Consider the following 16,277-nt stretch of genomic DNA (forward strand, 5'->3'; position numbering starts at 1 on the left):
GGTGGATTCTTAACCACTGTGCCACAAGGGAAGCCCTCCAATCTGTTTCTGAAACTTTGTTAGGAATGTGTTTCATATTTTATCAAATGCTTTTTTGGTGTATGTTGAGGTTACTTTATATCTTTTGTTTTACTTAAGCTAATGATTGATATATGTATTGTGTAAATAAGTTTCTAATATTTTGTTACCCTGTAGCATAACCCTGGAGGTAAACACACACACACACACACACACACACACACACACACACACACACTCATTCTAATATATAGCTGAATCCTATTTTCTAATAGTTTATTTAGGATTTTTCCATTTGTATTTATAACTAACTGTATTGCCGAGGTTTTAGGGATTTCATTAGGGTTGTTGCAGGACAAAGAAACCAATTTGAGCCAATTTAGGCAAGAGCAGAAAGTCTAGCTGGGAGTCAAGAGACACTGAAACCAGAGTTGAGAAGCTCTGATGAACCATTGATACTCGCTCAGACTTTCCAGGCCTAAATGATTCTCATCTCTGCTTCTTGATGGTTTACTTTATTCTTTCCCTATGTCCATAAACTGATTTCTTCCTACTTCTCCCTGCACATAAGCCAAATATAGCAACTTCTGCATCATACACTTAATTACAGTGAATTTAAGTACTAAGAGAGGGTAAGTATCTCTTGTTCCAATCCATATTCTGTAAATTTTATGTAATTAATTTTTGAACAGTTAATACATACTCTGACATATAAATCCAACAGATACAATGTGGTATTCAATGAAAAGTAATTCTTCCTCTCACCTCTGTCCATAAGCCACTTATTCCTTAACACAAAAGGCAATGGCTGTTCAGTTTCTTGTATTCTTTCAGTAAGTACGCAATCATCCACATTTGTTACATAGACTTTTCTCAACCATGCTTTTTCTTCCCCTATCTTAACAATATATTTTGAAGATTGTTCTGTATCAGTAAATATAGAACTGTCTCATTCTTTTTAACACCTACCAAGTAGTTCACTTTTTGCATGCATAGCAATTTATTTAACCAATACCCTACTAATGGACATCTTAGTTGGTTCCAATCTTTTCCTGTTATAAACAATGCTGCAGTGAATAGCTGTGTGCTTAAGTCCCTCCTGAGTTATTTATTTTGATTCTTTTATTTGTTAAGTGGTTCTTCATTCAATAATTTTTTTATAGGAAGGGCTCATAGGAAAATGGTTTTCATCCTTTCTTTTTAAAAAATTTCTACTTAGTCAATGTCCTTGCTTTCTATAATTTTCTATAAAAACTTCAGGCTATTTTTCCTTTTGTTTCTGCAGTGATTTGGATTTTGGAATAAAGAGTTCTCGTTGTTAGCCTACTAATAGTTACCTTTAAACACAAACAATGTTAAATATACATTTTTATGACTATAAATTTAAGAATAAAACTATAACTTTTGAAAACTTTCTTTTTAAATGAGAAATAGAAATGGGCACATTTTCTGCCCAACTTTATCTTTCTCTCTTCTTTTTTTTTTTTTTTTTTTTTTTTAAAAAACCACTATAGGGCTTCCCTGGTGGCGCAGTGGTTGAGAGTCCGCCTGCCGATGCAGGGGATACGGGTTCGTGCCCCGGTCCCGGAAGATCCCACATGCCGCGGAGCGGCCAGTCCCGTGAGCCATGGCCGCTGAGCCTGCGCGTCCGGAGCCTGTGCTCTGCAATGGGAGAGGCCACAACAGTGAGAGGCCCGCGTACTGCAAAAAACCCAGAAACAGTATAATCTTTTCTTCCAAGTTTTACAATATTATCTTCAGGTTTGTAACTAAATTATAACTAACATTTAGATTTACTTCTGTATTTTTAACTTCCATATTTGTTTCCAGTCCTTGTAGAGAATTTGTTTTCTTGCACTTTAATTTTTACTCATTTTTGAGTGGTCTAAAGTAAAACCTTAAATTATTTTTTTCTTCCAGTTCTATTGACATGAAGTTGACATACAGCACTGTATAAGTTTATCTGTATAACTACAGATAATGATTTGATTTATGTACATCATGAAATGATGACCACAATAAGTTAAGAGAACACATGTCATCTCATATAGATACAAAGTTAAAGACACAGAAAAAAAATTTTTTTTTCTTGTGAACTCTTAGGATTTACTCTCTTAACAACTTTTTTTTTAGAGTTTTGTTTTTGATGTGGACCATTTTTTAAGTCTTTATTGAATTTGTTACAACAGTGCATCTGTTTTATGTTTTGGTTTTTTAGCCAGGAGGCAGGTGGGATCTTAATTCCCTGACCAGGGATTGAACCTGCACCTCCCACATTGGAAGGCGGAGTCTTAACCACTGGACCGCCAGGGAAGTCCCAAATGTTTATTTATTTATTTATTTGGCTGTGCCAGGTCTTAGTTGCCACACTCGGGATCTTCGGTGCCGCGTGCGGGATCTTTTTTTTAGTTGCAGCTTGCAAACTCTTAGTTGCGGCATGTGGGATCTAGTTCCCTGACCAAGGATCTAACCAGGGGCCCCTGCATTGGGAGTGCAGAGTCTTAGCCACTGGACCACCAGGGAAATCCCAACAACTTTCAAATATAACATACAGCAGTGTTAATTATATTTATAATGTTGCACATTACATCCCCAGTACTTATTATCTTATAACTGGAAATGTGTACCTTTTGAATGACTTCATCCAGTTCCCACCTGCGTCACCCCCTGCCTCTGGTAACCACAAACCTGATCTCTTTTTCTATGAGTTAGTTGGTTGGTTGGTTGATTTTTGAAGTATAATTGACCTACAACACTATGTTAGTTTACGTTACAGAACATAGTGATTCAATATTTCTATTCATTTAAAACTGATCACCATGATAAATCTAGTTATAATATGACACCATACAAAGATATTACATAGTTACTGACTATATTCCCTGCACTGTCTGTTTCATACCCGTGACACGTTTAAAACTTTAAATAATTTTTAAAGGAAGAATACTTAGGTGAGATCTAGCACATCTTTAAGCGTGTCTGTTGTCTTCACACATCAATGACAACATGGATAGATACAGTTTTTTGGTTCGTAAATCTTTGCCCTAAAATTCTTTAAGTGTACTCCACTATCTTTTTTTAGACTTAGTGCTACTGAAGAAAAGTAAAAGACCAACCTGTGTTTTGCTACTTTATAGTCAACATTTTCTTGCTTAACTCTTGCAGGATTCTTTGTGTATTTCTGAAATTCAAAAACTTCACTGGGATAATCCCAGGGGTGGATCTCTTATCATAAATTTTTTCTGGAAGAGGGAACTTCTGAAAAGACTAAGGTCTTCCTTAACCTCACTGAAATTTTCTTATATGTTAGTTTATTGCATATGCTTCATTTATCTCGTCTTCTTTTGGAACATCTATTATCAATACCTAGGATCTCATCTTTGTCTTCCTTATCTCTATTTCTCTTTGTTCTTTTCTTCTACATTCTGGGAAAGCTTCTCAAGTTTGTCTTCTGAAACACTGATTTGATTTGCTGCCCTGAAGAGTCGGCTATATATGACCTCCAGAATGGATTTTATTTGAGTTACTGCATTATAAAATCTTGGTTTCCTTAAAGACTTTTCTACCCTGTTTTCTTTTCACCTTAATCTGTTTTCATTTCAATTTAGCCTGCTCTTTCTTTTTTAATACCCTATTCATATTTCATAGGCATGGTTTTTTTTTTTTCAAATATATAACTTAGATCTAGTAAAATGCACAGATCTTAAGTATACAAGTCAGTGGAGTTTTATATATGTATACAGCTGTGTAAACACCACCAAATCTATTATAGAACACTTTTAACACTCCCAAATAGTTCCTCATTTCCCCTCCCTATAAACACCTCACCAAGGTTAATCTATATTCTGATTCCTATCACCATAGATTAGTTCTTCATGTTTTAGAATTTCATAGAAGTGAAACAATATACTATATAGTTTCTTGTAACTGACTTGTTCTTTTTATAGATTTGGGGGCATTTTTTAATTGTAGTAAATATATATATAGCTTAAAATTTACCACATTAACCATTTTAAGTGTACAGAAAAGTGGTATTAAATATACTCACGTTGTTGTACAACCACCACCACCATCCATCTCCAGAACTTCCCAGCTTCCCTAACTGAAATCCTGTACCCACTAAACACCAGCTTCCCATACCCACTTCCCCCAGCCCCTGGCAACCACTATTCTACTTTTCATCTCTATGAATTTGGTACTATTCGTAGTACTCTATGAATGAGGTACTATTTCAGGTACCTCAAATAAGTGGAATCATAGAATATCTATCTTTTTGTGTCTAGCTTATTTCACTTATCATAACATCAAGTTCATTCATCATGTAGCACGTGTAAGAATTTCCTTCTTTCTTAAGACTAAATAGTATTCCATTGTACATAAATACTTTTTGTTCATTTATTCATCCACTGATGGACATGTAGATTTTTAAAAAACGGTCTTCCTAAAATTTCTTCCTGTTCCTGTAGTAAATCAGTATTCAATTAAGACTTTTTAAAAAGTTCTTAAGATGTTATTTTCCTTGTCTTATACTGCAGAAATTTATTCCATAGTTCTCATTTCCCATCCCCCACCCCCATTTTCTCAACTTTGAATTGGGAGAAAAAAATCTAGGCCCAGAGTTTGAAAACAGATTAGATGCAGTGTTGTTATTTTGTTTCCTTATCATATAGCTTAGGTATTGATGGATTCTGCTTCTCTAATATTCTGTGATTTGATATGCACAGGCCTTATTCTAGTTTTTTTCCTGCTTAGCAAGCATTTCTTTTGTGTAGTTCTTTTGAAATGAAGTAGAATCACTTCTCCATGCTCTATTAGAAAGAGGATGTTTAAGCTAGAGAATTTAACTGTATTTACTCTTCCTTAAGGACAACTTTACCCCTTCCCCCAGCTTTCACTGTTTTTAGGGTTCCTCTACCTCTACCTGAAATTTTTTTTTCCATAATTGGTCAATTAAATTTTGAGGTTTTTCCTAATTTTTTTTCTTCCAGCATTATTGAGATATAGTTGACATACAGCACTCTATAAGACTGAGGTATTACATCACCTGAAATTCTTTACCTTTGTGAAGACTACCTATCCCAAGGTCTCCACTCTCTTTATCCTAAGCCTTATTGTGTACTGGAGATTGTAGAAACTGAATTGGTTAAGAGGCGCTGTTAATGACAGGAAGGGGCACCCTGACCATTCAGACATCTGCTTCCACACAGTGAAGGCCATGGCTGCCTAGATTTCTCATTAGTGAAGCTCTGTGTTCCCAAACTATGGGCAGTCAGTGAAGGGAATCTAGGGGAGACATGAGACAGAGTCCCTTCTACCTAATTTACAGCTTTCCAGATTCAAAAGATGCTGTATGGGGAATTTCCTGGCAGTCCAGTGGTTAGGACTTCACACTTTCACTGCTGAGGACACGGGTTCAATCCTTGGTCAGGAAACTAAGATTCCGTAAGTTCACGGGGTGGCCAAACCAAAAAGAAAAAAAAAAAAAGAAAAAATTGCTGTATGCCTCAGATATCAATTCTGTTTCTTAGTTTGGCACTAGTGAAAATTTAGTAATAGAAATACTTTTAGCATTCTCCTTTATGATTGACTTTTATCCTTTATTTCGAGAGTGATTGTGCATTTTCATCTTTTTGTATTACTTTGTGAATATTTAATGGAAGGCTGGGAGGTGAACTATTAAATGCTGTTGCTACTCAGCCATCCCTAAAGTGTGGGTCCAAGGTTGTTTAACTTACTTTATATAATTCCTGTGTTATAAGACACCCAAGGAAGAGTTTCTTCCCCACTAGCTTGATACCTTCAATGTAAGTATTAAAGTAATCTCTTTGTGTTAAGTACTTGCCATTCTCAGGAGCCTCAAAAAAAGCAAATATTCTCCAAAGGGGTGACACAGGTCAGTATCACCTTGGGTTGATAGCTTTAAGTCATCAAGCAACACTGGTTTACTCTGGCAATGAGGGAGTAAGGCACACAAACTGATAACAGCCCATGTTGCATTTTCCAGTATTCAGACAAGCACTTTAAATCAGAAGAGCAGAAACACTTTTACTGCTTTGAACTTCCCATAGTACCCCAGGCAATCCCAGAAAAGGCCTCAGTACTTCTAATCTAGAATATCTCAGCTGTTTTACAAACATCAGTGAGAATAATTGGAAAGCATCATCACAGACAGCTACTGCTGATCAACCCAGGCTCTTTACTGTAAACTAGTGGCTCTCTATTTTTGTTTTTATTTTTTTTTACCAATGCAAATACTAGCTGTTATGACATCTTACAACACTGTCCAATAAGAACAACAGACAAAAGTGGGCTGCTGCAATTGAAGCAGGGAGGAGTACCAGGGCATCCACCCTCTCCCCACTACTTTTGGCAGGGAAGGGGCTCCATGGAATGCCTAGAGCTCTGAGTAACATAATTTCTAAATCACTATCCTAGACATCACTAAAGGGTGTTTGTCCAAACTACCCACAAAAGAAGAGTATGAGAAAGGGCATCAAGACATCTCGGCATAACTAGAATGCCTGAGTTCTGACTTCGTGTGTTATTTTAAGAATACACTTGATTGGTGTTGTCTATACTTAGCACTCTTACCCCCTTCTATTCTAGGCAACTACTGAGGGAGTTCCATTGGACCGTGTGATCACCAAGACCTTACTCTTCCTTATATTCATTTTACATATCTTTACAAAATCCTTAAAAATTTTTTTCTTACATCTAATATCAGTATGTGACTTCCACTTCCAACCAAGTTAGAGTACATCCACTATGGCCCATCTCTCCTGCTGATTACAGTGAAAACTATCAAAATACACAAAAATCTAAGGACTCTCAAAAGTTAATGAAATCAGGTGGATTGCGGACTGGAGTCAAAACTTGAAGGAGCAATTCATTTGAGAATGAGTTTTCTATTTTTTCCCCTCTTTTCTCCTGTGGCTTTGCCCCAAGTGCAGAACTGTTTGCCAGCAGTGATACAGGAACTCTAAAACTCTAAAAGAACCCTTGCCTTTTTGCACAGAAGAACTGGGAAAGGGGGCCTCTGTGTGGCAGAGAGTGTAGGAGGAATCCTGGAGAGAAGTGAGTTGGAGAAGAGGATATCTCAAAATTGTGTAAGAAACTAGACAGGTCCCTAACTTACCCTTGAGCTGCATATGCATGGGACAGACCCAAAGCAGCCTACCAAAACTTTGAGAATTGAATTACGATTTAAACCACCAACCAGGTCACAGACTAACCCCTTAGAGATGTATGTGGTTGAACAGACCCAAAGCAGCATCAGCAAGGTTAGGAAACTGAACTGAGATTGGAACCACTGTCCACAGAAAGGGATTTTTTGGTTGCTGTTCTAACAATCCATTTATTATTTATGTATTCCTCCATAGAAACACCCCCCGCACTGAAGAGGTTATTTGGAGTGACTCACAACCTGGGGCCTTGAGTCTGATATCTGAGGTACCCTCCTCCCTCATTTTGTGGCTTAGGTGGGAGCATAGACCAGACAGAACTGGCGTCTCTTTTTTATACTGCGTAAGGGAAGGGGACCAAGGCACACCCTGGAGAGGTGATTGGCAGGCTGGAAGATAAATTCTCTGAATAGCAGCACTTTTACCCCAATACAGGGCTGGCAGTTGGCTGGGAGTGCTGTAAGGACGGGGGTGAGGAGTTAATTCGATGGAGGAGTTATTTGCAGGTTACAGAGAGAAATGAAGGGAGTACACTGACACAGGGCCAGGGTAGCAGCAGGGTCAGTAGGTGCTGCTGTATGTCTTTATTATGTCAAGGGGAAAGTGACAGAGGCATCATAGCCAAAGAGGCCCGTAGCAATTAGGCCCAGTGCCCCTGCAATGATTCTGGAGCGGTTTCCTCTCTCAACAAGGACAACAATGGAGGTGATCAGGTAGAGGATGGCCACTATGAGGGCTTGGAAGAAATCACTCCAAGGCCAGTAAATGAATTGTATCTTGGTGTGCAGGTCACACATGTAGACGACAAAGAAGATAGAAGCAAAGATCAATTCAATCACAGACAGAGAGGAATATCCTGCTGTTGAGGCACTGAAGAGGGTCAGAATCACCAGGCACAATATAATCTCAGCAAACAGGAGACTTCCCTTTTGGGTGCACAAGAAGTTGTTGCAGGTGGTCCAGCAGTGGGGGGCAGATGTGTGCTGGGAATCTGCCATGGTGGGGCTGGAGTCCCTGGGGGCAGGGAGGATCTGCTTGCAGGTTCGAGGCTGGTGTACACCCAGCTGTCTTGCCAGATGAAAGTGATTTTAAAAATTTGTAGGTTGAAGCTAACTGGTTCTATCACCTGTTAAAACAGTAATAATTATAATAATAATGAATAACATCCTTTAGAGAACTTTAACAGGATCCGTATCTACACAATTTAATGTTCAAGAAGTCCAGAATATAATCCAAAATTACTTGATAAGCAAAGGGCCAGGAAAACGTGACCAATTCTCAAAGGAAAAGAAAAATCAACAGATGCCAACCCCAAGGTGACACATATGCTGAAATTATAAGAGAAAGACTTTAAAGCAGATACTATAATAAGCTTCATGAGGTAAAGGTAAACACACATGAAATAAAATGAATGGAAAGATAGGAGGTCTTAGCAAAGAAAATAAATTATAAAAAATGAACAAAATAGTATTAAAATATACATTCTCTGAAATTTAAAATTTACTAATGAACTCAATAGCAGAATGAAAATGACATGGGAAAGAGTCAGTGAACTTGAAGACAGATTAACAGAAATTCTCCAATCTGAAAAACAAAGAGAAAAAAGATTAGAAAAACTGAATAGAACTTCAAGGAGTCATGGGACTATACCAGAAGTCTAATGTTTGTAACAATTGAGTCCTATAAAGAAAATTGGTACAGAAAAATATATTTGATGAAACAATGGCTGAAAACTTCCCAAAATTGGTGAAAGACATTAACTTGCAGATTCAAGAAATTCACAGAACATAAAACAGAATAGACTCAAAGAAAACCACACCCAGACACACTATAATCAAACTACTGAAAACTAAATGTAAAGAAAAAATCTTAAAAGCAGCTAAGGAAAAATGACACAACATATATAGGAGAACAAAGATGTTAATAATGATGGACTTCTCCAGCCGCATAGCACAGGGAGATCAGCCTGGTGCTTTGTGACCACCTAGAAGGGTGGGATAGGGAGGGTGGGAGGGAGATGCAAGTGGGAGGAGATAGGGGATATATGTATACATATAGCTGATTCACTTTGTTATACAGCAGAAACTAACACAACATTGTAAAGCAATTATACTCCAATAAAGACGTTAAAAAAAAATGATGGACTTCTCATTGGAAACCATGGAAGCCAGAAGACAGTAGAACATCTTCAAAATGATAGGAAAAAACTTTCGACCAAGCATTCTAAATCCAATGAAAATATCCTCTAGGAGTGAAAGAGAAATAAAGATATTCTCAGATGAAGGTAAACTAAGAGAACATACAGCCAACTAAAAGTAATACTAAAGCAAGTTCTTCAGACTGAGGGGAAATAATACCAGATGAAACCTGGAACTTCAGGAATCAAAGAACAAAAACAGTAAAATCTGAGTAAATATAGAAAACTGTGGGGTTTTTAATGCATGTTGAATTAATATATATGACAAGTATAATATAAAGGGAGGAGGTTAAGAGACTTATATGATTGTAAAGCTTCTAAGTATTAAATAGTAAAACATTACTCTAACTATACTCTGAAATGTTAAGTATTTCTGTTGTATTATTTAGAGCAGTAGTTCTCAACATGGGCTGACTTTGCCCACCAGGAGACAACTGGCAATGTCTAAAGACAATTTTGACTGCCATAATTGGGGAAGAGGTGCAACTGGCATCTGGTGGGTAGAGAACAGAAATGCTTTTAAACATCCTACAATGCATGGGACAGCTGTCCAGAACAAATAATTATTTGGTCCAAAATAGAAATTGTACTGAGTTTGAGAAATTCTTCCCTAGAAAAACCAGAAAGAGAAAGGGAGAGGGAGGGAGGGAGGGAGGGAGGAGAGATAGAAAGACAACACCAAAACAGCAGTAGATAAAATAGAGTGGAATACTAAAACTATTCAAACTATCCAAAAGAAGGCAGGAAATGGGGAATAGGGAAACAAAAGAGCAAACAGAACAAAAACCACATAGCAAAATAATAGACCTAGATCTAACCACACCAATAATTACATTAAATGTAAATGGTCTAAATATACCAATTAAAAGATTGAAGTACTTGTATTAAAATTTTAAAAAATCTACATGCTGGTCTCAAGAAACTCAGTTTAAACATAAAGACTTAGATAGATTAAAAGTAAGAGTATGGAAAAAAATATTCCACATAAGCAATAATCAAAAGGAAGCTGGAGTGGCTATTTTAGTATCAGACAAAGTAGACTTCAGAACAAGGAATGTTACTTAGGATAAAAAAAGGACATTACAGGTTTATAAAATGGTCACTTTACCAAGAAGACATAACAATCTTAAATGAGTATGCACTTAATAACAAGGCTTTAAATAAAATACATGAAGCAAAAACAAACCTTGACAAATTTAAATAAATTAAAATCATACAAAGTATATTAATGGACCATAATAAAATTATACTATTATAAAGCAACAGCAGAAAGATAGTTCTTTTTTAGTTTTGCATATGGATGTCAAATTGTTTGATAACCAGATGCTGAAAAACTATCCCTTCACCATTGAATTTCTTTGACAACTTTGTCAAAAATCATTCAATTGACCAATTTTGTATGAATCTACTTCTGGACTCTCTGTTCTATTCGATTGATCTATATGTTTATATTTACAACACTACACCCTCCTGATACTTGTAGCCTTATAATAAGTATAAATCAAGTCATATAAATTTTCTTCTATGTCAAAGTTGTTTTGGCTATTGTACAGCCTTTGTTTATCCATATAAATTTTAGGATCAGCTTGCTAATTTCTACAAAATACACTACAGAGATTACGATGGGATTACATTAAATCTGTAGAACCGTGTGGGGAGAATTGACATTCTAATAATATTAAGCCTTCCAATCCATGAATACAGTATGCTTTCCATTTATTTGGATCTTTTATTTCTTAAATCAATAGCTTATAATTTTTAACATGTATATTATATACCAAAATATATCATATTTTTACACTATTGTAAATAGTACTCTTTTCAAATTTCAATTTCTAATAGTTTATGTTACTTTATAGGAGCACAATGAATGTTTGTACATTGACTTTGAATCTTATGACTTTTCTAAATTCATTTATTAGTCCCAGTAGCTGTTTTGTACATTCTTTGGGATATTCTGTCTGTTGATAGCCAATAGAGACAGATTTCTTTCTTTCTTTTCAATCTACATTTACTTTATTTATTTATCTTGTCTTACTGCACTGGCTTCACCCTCCAGAACAATATTGGATAGAAGCAATAAGGATGGACATCCTTCCCTTTTACCTATCATACAGGAACATTCAGCCTTTCACCATTATGTTAGTTACAGGTGCCCTCTATTAAAACGGGGACTTTTTTTCTATTCCTGGCTTGATAAGCTTTTTAAAAGTTCAAGTATGGACTTTTTTCTGCATCTGTTGAGATAATTGTGTGGTTTTTCTCTTTTATTCTGTTGATATGATAAATTACATAGATTGTTAAATGTTAAACCAACATTCCACTCCTTGGATAAACCCCCAACTTACCATGAAATATTATCATTTTTATATATTGATGGATTCAATTTACTAACTTTTTTAAAGGTTTTTTGTGTCTATGTTTATATTTTCTCCCTCCCTCTTTCTTTTTTTTTTCTTCTTTGTTTCACTATCATGGTAATGCTAGCCTCATACAACAAGTTGGGAAAGGTTCCTTCCTCTACCATTTTGTCATAGAGTTTGTATAGAATTGTTATAATATCTTTAAATGTTTGGTATAACTCACTAGTGAAATCTAGAGTTTTCTTTGTTGGAAGTTTTAAGCTATAAATTCAGTAGTTTTAAGCTATTATCAGTAGATAATCAGGTTATCTATTTCTTCCTGAGGGAACTTTGCTAATTTGTGTCTTTTAAAGGATTGCCTATTTCATCCAACTTTTTAATTTCTGAGAATCAATTTTTTTCATCTTAATCTATTGTCCTTGTAATGTATATAGTGTCTCTAGTGATGTACCATCTTTCGATCCTGAGATTGGCAATTTACATGATCTCTTTTTTCTTGGTGAGTTTGGCTAGAGATTTATAAAATTTACTAATCTTTTCAACATATCAGCTTTTGGTTTCATTGGTTTCTCTATTAGTTTTCTGTTTTCAAATGTATTGGTTTTCATTCTTATCTTTATTTCCATCCTTCTACTTGATTTGCATTTAATTTGTTCCCTTTTTCTAGATTCTTAAACTGAAAGCTTGGGCTACTGATTTTAAACTCTTGTTCTTTTCTAATACAAGCATTCAGTTCTCTAAAATTTTCTTCTGGCTACATTTCACAAATTTTTTTATGTTGTATTTTCATTCAGTTCAAAATATTTTCTAATTTCCCTTGAAATTTCCTCTTTGGCAAGTGGTTCATTTAGAAGTATGTTGTTTAATTTTCAAATATTTGAGGATTTTCCTGATTTTTAAAATTGTTTTCTCATTTGATTCTGTTCTGGTCAGATTATATACTGTATATGTGTGGGGTTTTTTCCCCAACTGATTTTTTTCTATTGTGGTAAAATATACATAACATAAAATTTACCATTTTAAACATTTTAAAGGGTACATTTCAGTGGCTTTAAGTATCAATCACAATATTGTGTAACTATCACCACTTTCTATTTTGAGAACTTTTTCATTTTTCACCATCCCATATAAAAACTCTGCATCCTTAAAACAATAACTCTCCCTTCCCCTCAGCCACTTGTAATCTCTATTCTATTTTCTGGTCTCTATGAACTTGCCTATTTCTAATTCTTTAAATTTGTTAAGATTTGTTTTATGGTTCAGACTACAGTCTATCTTGGTAAATATTCCATATGCATTTGAAAAAATTGTGTATTCTGCTGATGGTGGAATATTCTATAAATGTAAATATGGTCAGATTGGTTGATAATATTGTTCTTTTGTACACTATTGATATTAAATTGTTCTATTGATTCCTGAGAAAGAAATGTTGATGTCTTCATGTATATATGTGGATTTCTCGCTTATTTCTACTAGCTTTTGTTTCATATATTTTGAAGCCCTATTTTGAGGTGCATACACATATAGGTTTGTTACATCTGTTTGATGTTACCCATTTATAATTATGTAATGTCTTTCTTTATCCATGCTAATACTTCTTTTCCCAAATCCTCTTCAATATAAGCTCTCCAGATTCATGAACTGGAAGTACCCCATTTCACACTCCCAGTCACATATCTAAATCTAATTTTGTCAGATAACTACAGTAGTTTATGTGTTTCTAAAAACAGAACTATGTGGCTTACAGAACAAGTTGAGAGCTGTGTAGTGACTGAAACATATGCCCTCCCAAAACAAGGCAATCTCACGTTAACAAAAGAGAAAAATTTTAGAAAGTATTCTATAGTGGTACTTGAAATTTGAAATCCTGTATGGAATCTTGGTTGTGTTTTTTTCTTACATTTTAGGTCCTCTAGCCTGTTTCCTTGTCCTGTACTTCCCCAAAACTAATGTTCTAGTAAACATCAGTGGGACTGAGCATCAGAGTGACCCTTAATGCCAGAGTGCACACACTCCCACTCCCTAAATGCCAAACTAAATTCCTGAGGGAGCCAAGATCGACTTGATCTCTATTTCTGGATCTTAGAATAGTGGAGAGTTTTGTTAGGTTGTTTTTAGTCCTAAGAAGGCAGCAATAGCTGCTGCTTCAATGGTGAAGAAAATAGTATCCTCTCACTACTATTTATGACTGTTATTTCCCTGGCATGGGACTTTAAAAAACAAAATAAAACAGTACAAAACAAGAAAACAGCTCTTACTGCCTAAAGAAAGGGAAAACTATCTTTGTTGTGTTTGGCAGAAAAGTTAAATAATGAAAATGAGGATTATTCTTTCTGAGTCTCAGATTTCTCATCTGGAATATGAAGATTATGATAATGCCTGCCTCAGATGGTTCTGAAAAACAAAAAAAGATAACTGATAAGAAATAATGAATTATAGAACTCTAAGTAAATGTTAGTTATTAATATTGCTTTTTATATGCACCTGTAAGATTTATCACCTTAATAATTTAGTTTTAATTGGAAAAGTTGATACTTTTTTAGCTTATATTTCTTTCAAATTTCTATTTTACTTTATGGAGAAAAGCAGTTGGCATTTCAGGAATTTTTATTCTTTCAGTTTTATTGAGATATACTTGACATATAGCACTGCATAAGTTTAAGGTATATAGCATAATGATTTGACTTACACTGCAAGCAAATTATTTTTAAAAGTCCTTTACCCCCTATACTAATTCCTCCGCTTTTTACAAGATGATTCAATCTGTTCACAAGATGATTCAATCTGTTCACATTATTTTCAATGAAGCCATGTTCATTTAAAGGTATTTTAAGAATACAAAATATTTCCACAAATATACATGGTAAATCTTATCTTTTAAAGAGTAAATTTGAAAAGCTAAAAAATCTTTCCTCAGCTATTTCTAGAATACTTTGCCCATAAATACCAGTCTTCAAGTTCTCAGAATTCATATCCAATCATCACTACAGCTCAAGAGGCATATACATACCTTCTGTTTCAGATAAGGCCAGTTGGAATATAGTCTTACTGGGTAATCCAGCTTTTTAGTCTATGCAAAGCATATTTTTAAAATCTCTGCACACATAGTATATGGGGTTTTTTGAAATGTGTGAGGTTGACAGAGGTAATTAATACACAATAAATTATGTTTAATTTTTATTTTTTAAATTTTTTTTTTTTTTTTTTTTTGCGGTACGCGGGCCTCTTGCTGCTGTGGACCCTCCCGTTGCGGAGCACAGGCTCCGGACGCGCAGGCTCAGCAGCCATGGCTCACGGGTCATCAATTTTATACACATCAGTGTATACATGTCAATCCCAATCTCCCAATTCATCACACCACCACCCTCCCACCTCACTGCTTTCCCCACTTGGTGTCCATACGTTTATTCTCTACATCTGTGTCTCAATTTCTGAGCTGCAAACCGGTTCATCTCTACCATTTTTCTAGGTTCCACATATATGGATTAATATATGATATTTGTTTTCTTCTTTCTGACTTACTTCACTCTGTATGACAGTCTCTAGATCCATCCACGTCTCAACAAATGACCCAATTTTGTTCCTTTTTATGGCTGAGTAATATTCCATTGTATATATGTATCACATCTTCTTTATCCATGCGTCTGTCGATGGGCATTTAGGTGGCTCTCATGACCTGGCTATTGTAAATAGTGCTGCAATGAACATTGGGGTGCATGTGCCTTTTTGAATTATGGTTTTCTCTGGACGTATGCCCACTAGTGGGATGGCTGGATCATATTGTAATTCTATTTTTAGTCTTTTAAGGAACTTCCATACTGTTCTCCATAGTGGCTGTATCAATTTACATTCCCACCAACAGTGCAAGAGGGTTCCCTTTTCTCCACACCCTCTCCAGCATTTGTTGCTTGTAGATTTTCTGATGATGCCCATTCTAACTGGTGTGAGGTGATACCTCATTGTAGTTTTGATTTGCATTTCTCTAATAATTAGTGATGTTGAGCACCTTTTCATGTGCTTCTTGGTCATCTGTATGTCTTCCTTGGAGAAATGTCTATTTAGGTCTTCTGCCCATTTTTGAATTGGGTTGTGTGTTTTTTTAATATTGAGCTGCATGAGCCATTTATATATTTTGGAGATTAATCCTTTGTGCGTTGATTCATTTGCAAATATTTTCTTCCATTCTGAGGGTTGTCTTTTCATCTTGTTTATGGTTTCCTTTGCTGTGCAAAAACTGTGAAGTTTCATTAGGTCCAATTTGTTTATTTTTATTTCCATTACTCTAGAAGGTGGATCAAAAAAGAAAAAGATCTGGCTGTGATTTATGTCAAAGAGTATTCTTCCTATGTTTTCTTCTAAGAGTTTTATAGTGTCCGGTCTTATATTTAGGTCTTTAATCCATTTTGAGTTTATTTTTGTGTATGATGTTAGGGAGTGTTCTAATTTCATTCTTTAACATGTAGCTGTCCAGTTTTCCCAGCACCACTTATTGAAGAGGCTGTCTTTTCTCCATTGTAT

At 35.4% G+C, this 16,277-nt stretch overlaps 1 protein-coding gene across 9 annotated transcripts in view; it reads right to left on the bottom strand.

Moving 5' to 3' along the window:
• Positions 1-7,643: 7,643 nt before the first annotated feature.
• The window catches only part of LOC102977306 (proteolipid protein 2-like), a 130,473-nt gene continuing 121,839 nt past the window's right edge, over positions 7,644-16,277 (bottom strand). For 8 of the 9 annotated variants that reach the window (XM_055080773.1, XM_055080768.1, XM_055080772.1 and 5 more), the window contains one exon: positions 7,644-8,325. In XM_055080773.1, coding sequence (XP_054936748.1) covers positions 7,787-8,197 — 411 coding nt within the window. In that variant the 5' untranslated portion in view covers positions 8,198-8,325 and the 3' untranslated portion in view covers positions 7,644-7,786. Of the gene's footprint in view, positions 8,326-14,769; positions 15,029-16,277 lie in introns of those variants that run through there. The other variant, XM_055080776.1, reaches the window with a different exon arrangement.

Source organism: Physeter macrocephalus, chromosome 19 (assembly GCF_002837175.3).
Source record: "Physeter macrocephalus isolate SW-GA chromosome 19, ASM283717v5, whole genome shotgun sequence".
NCBI classification, from domain to species: Eukaryota; Metazoa; Chordata; class Mammalia; order Artiodactyla; family Physeteridae; genus Physeter; species Physeter macrocephalus.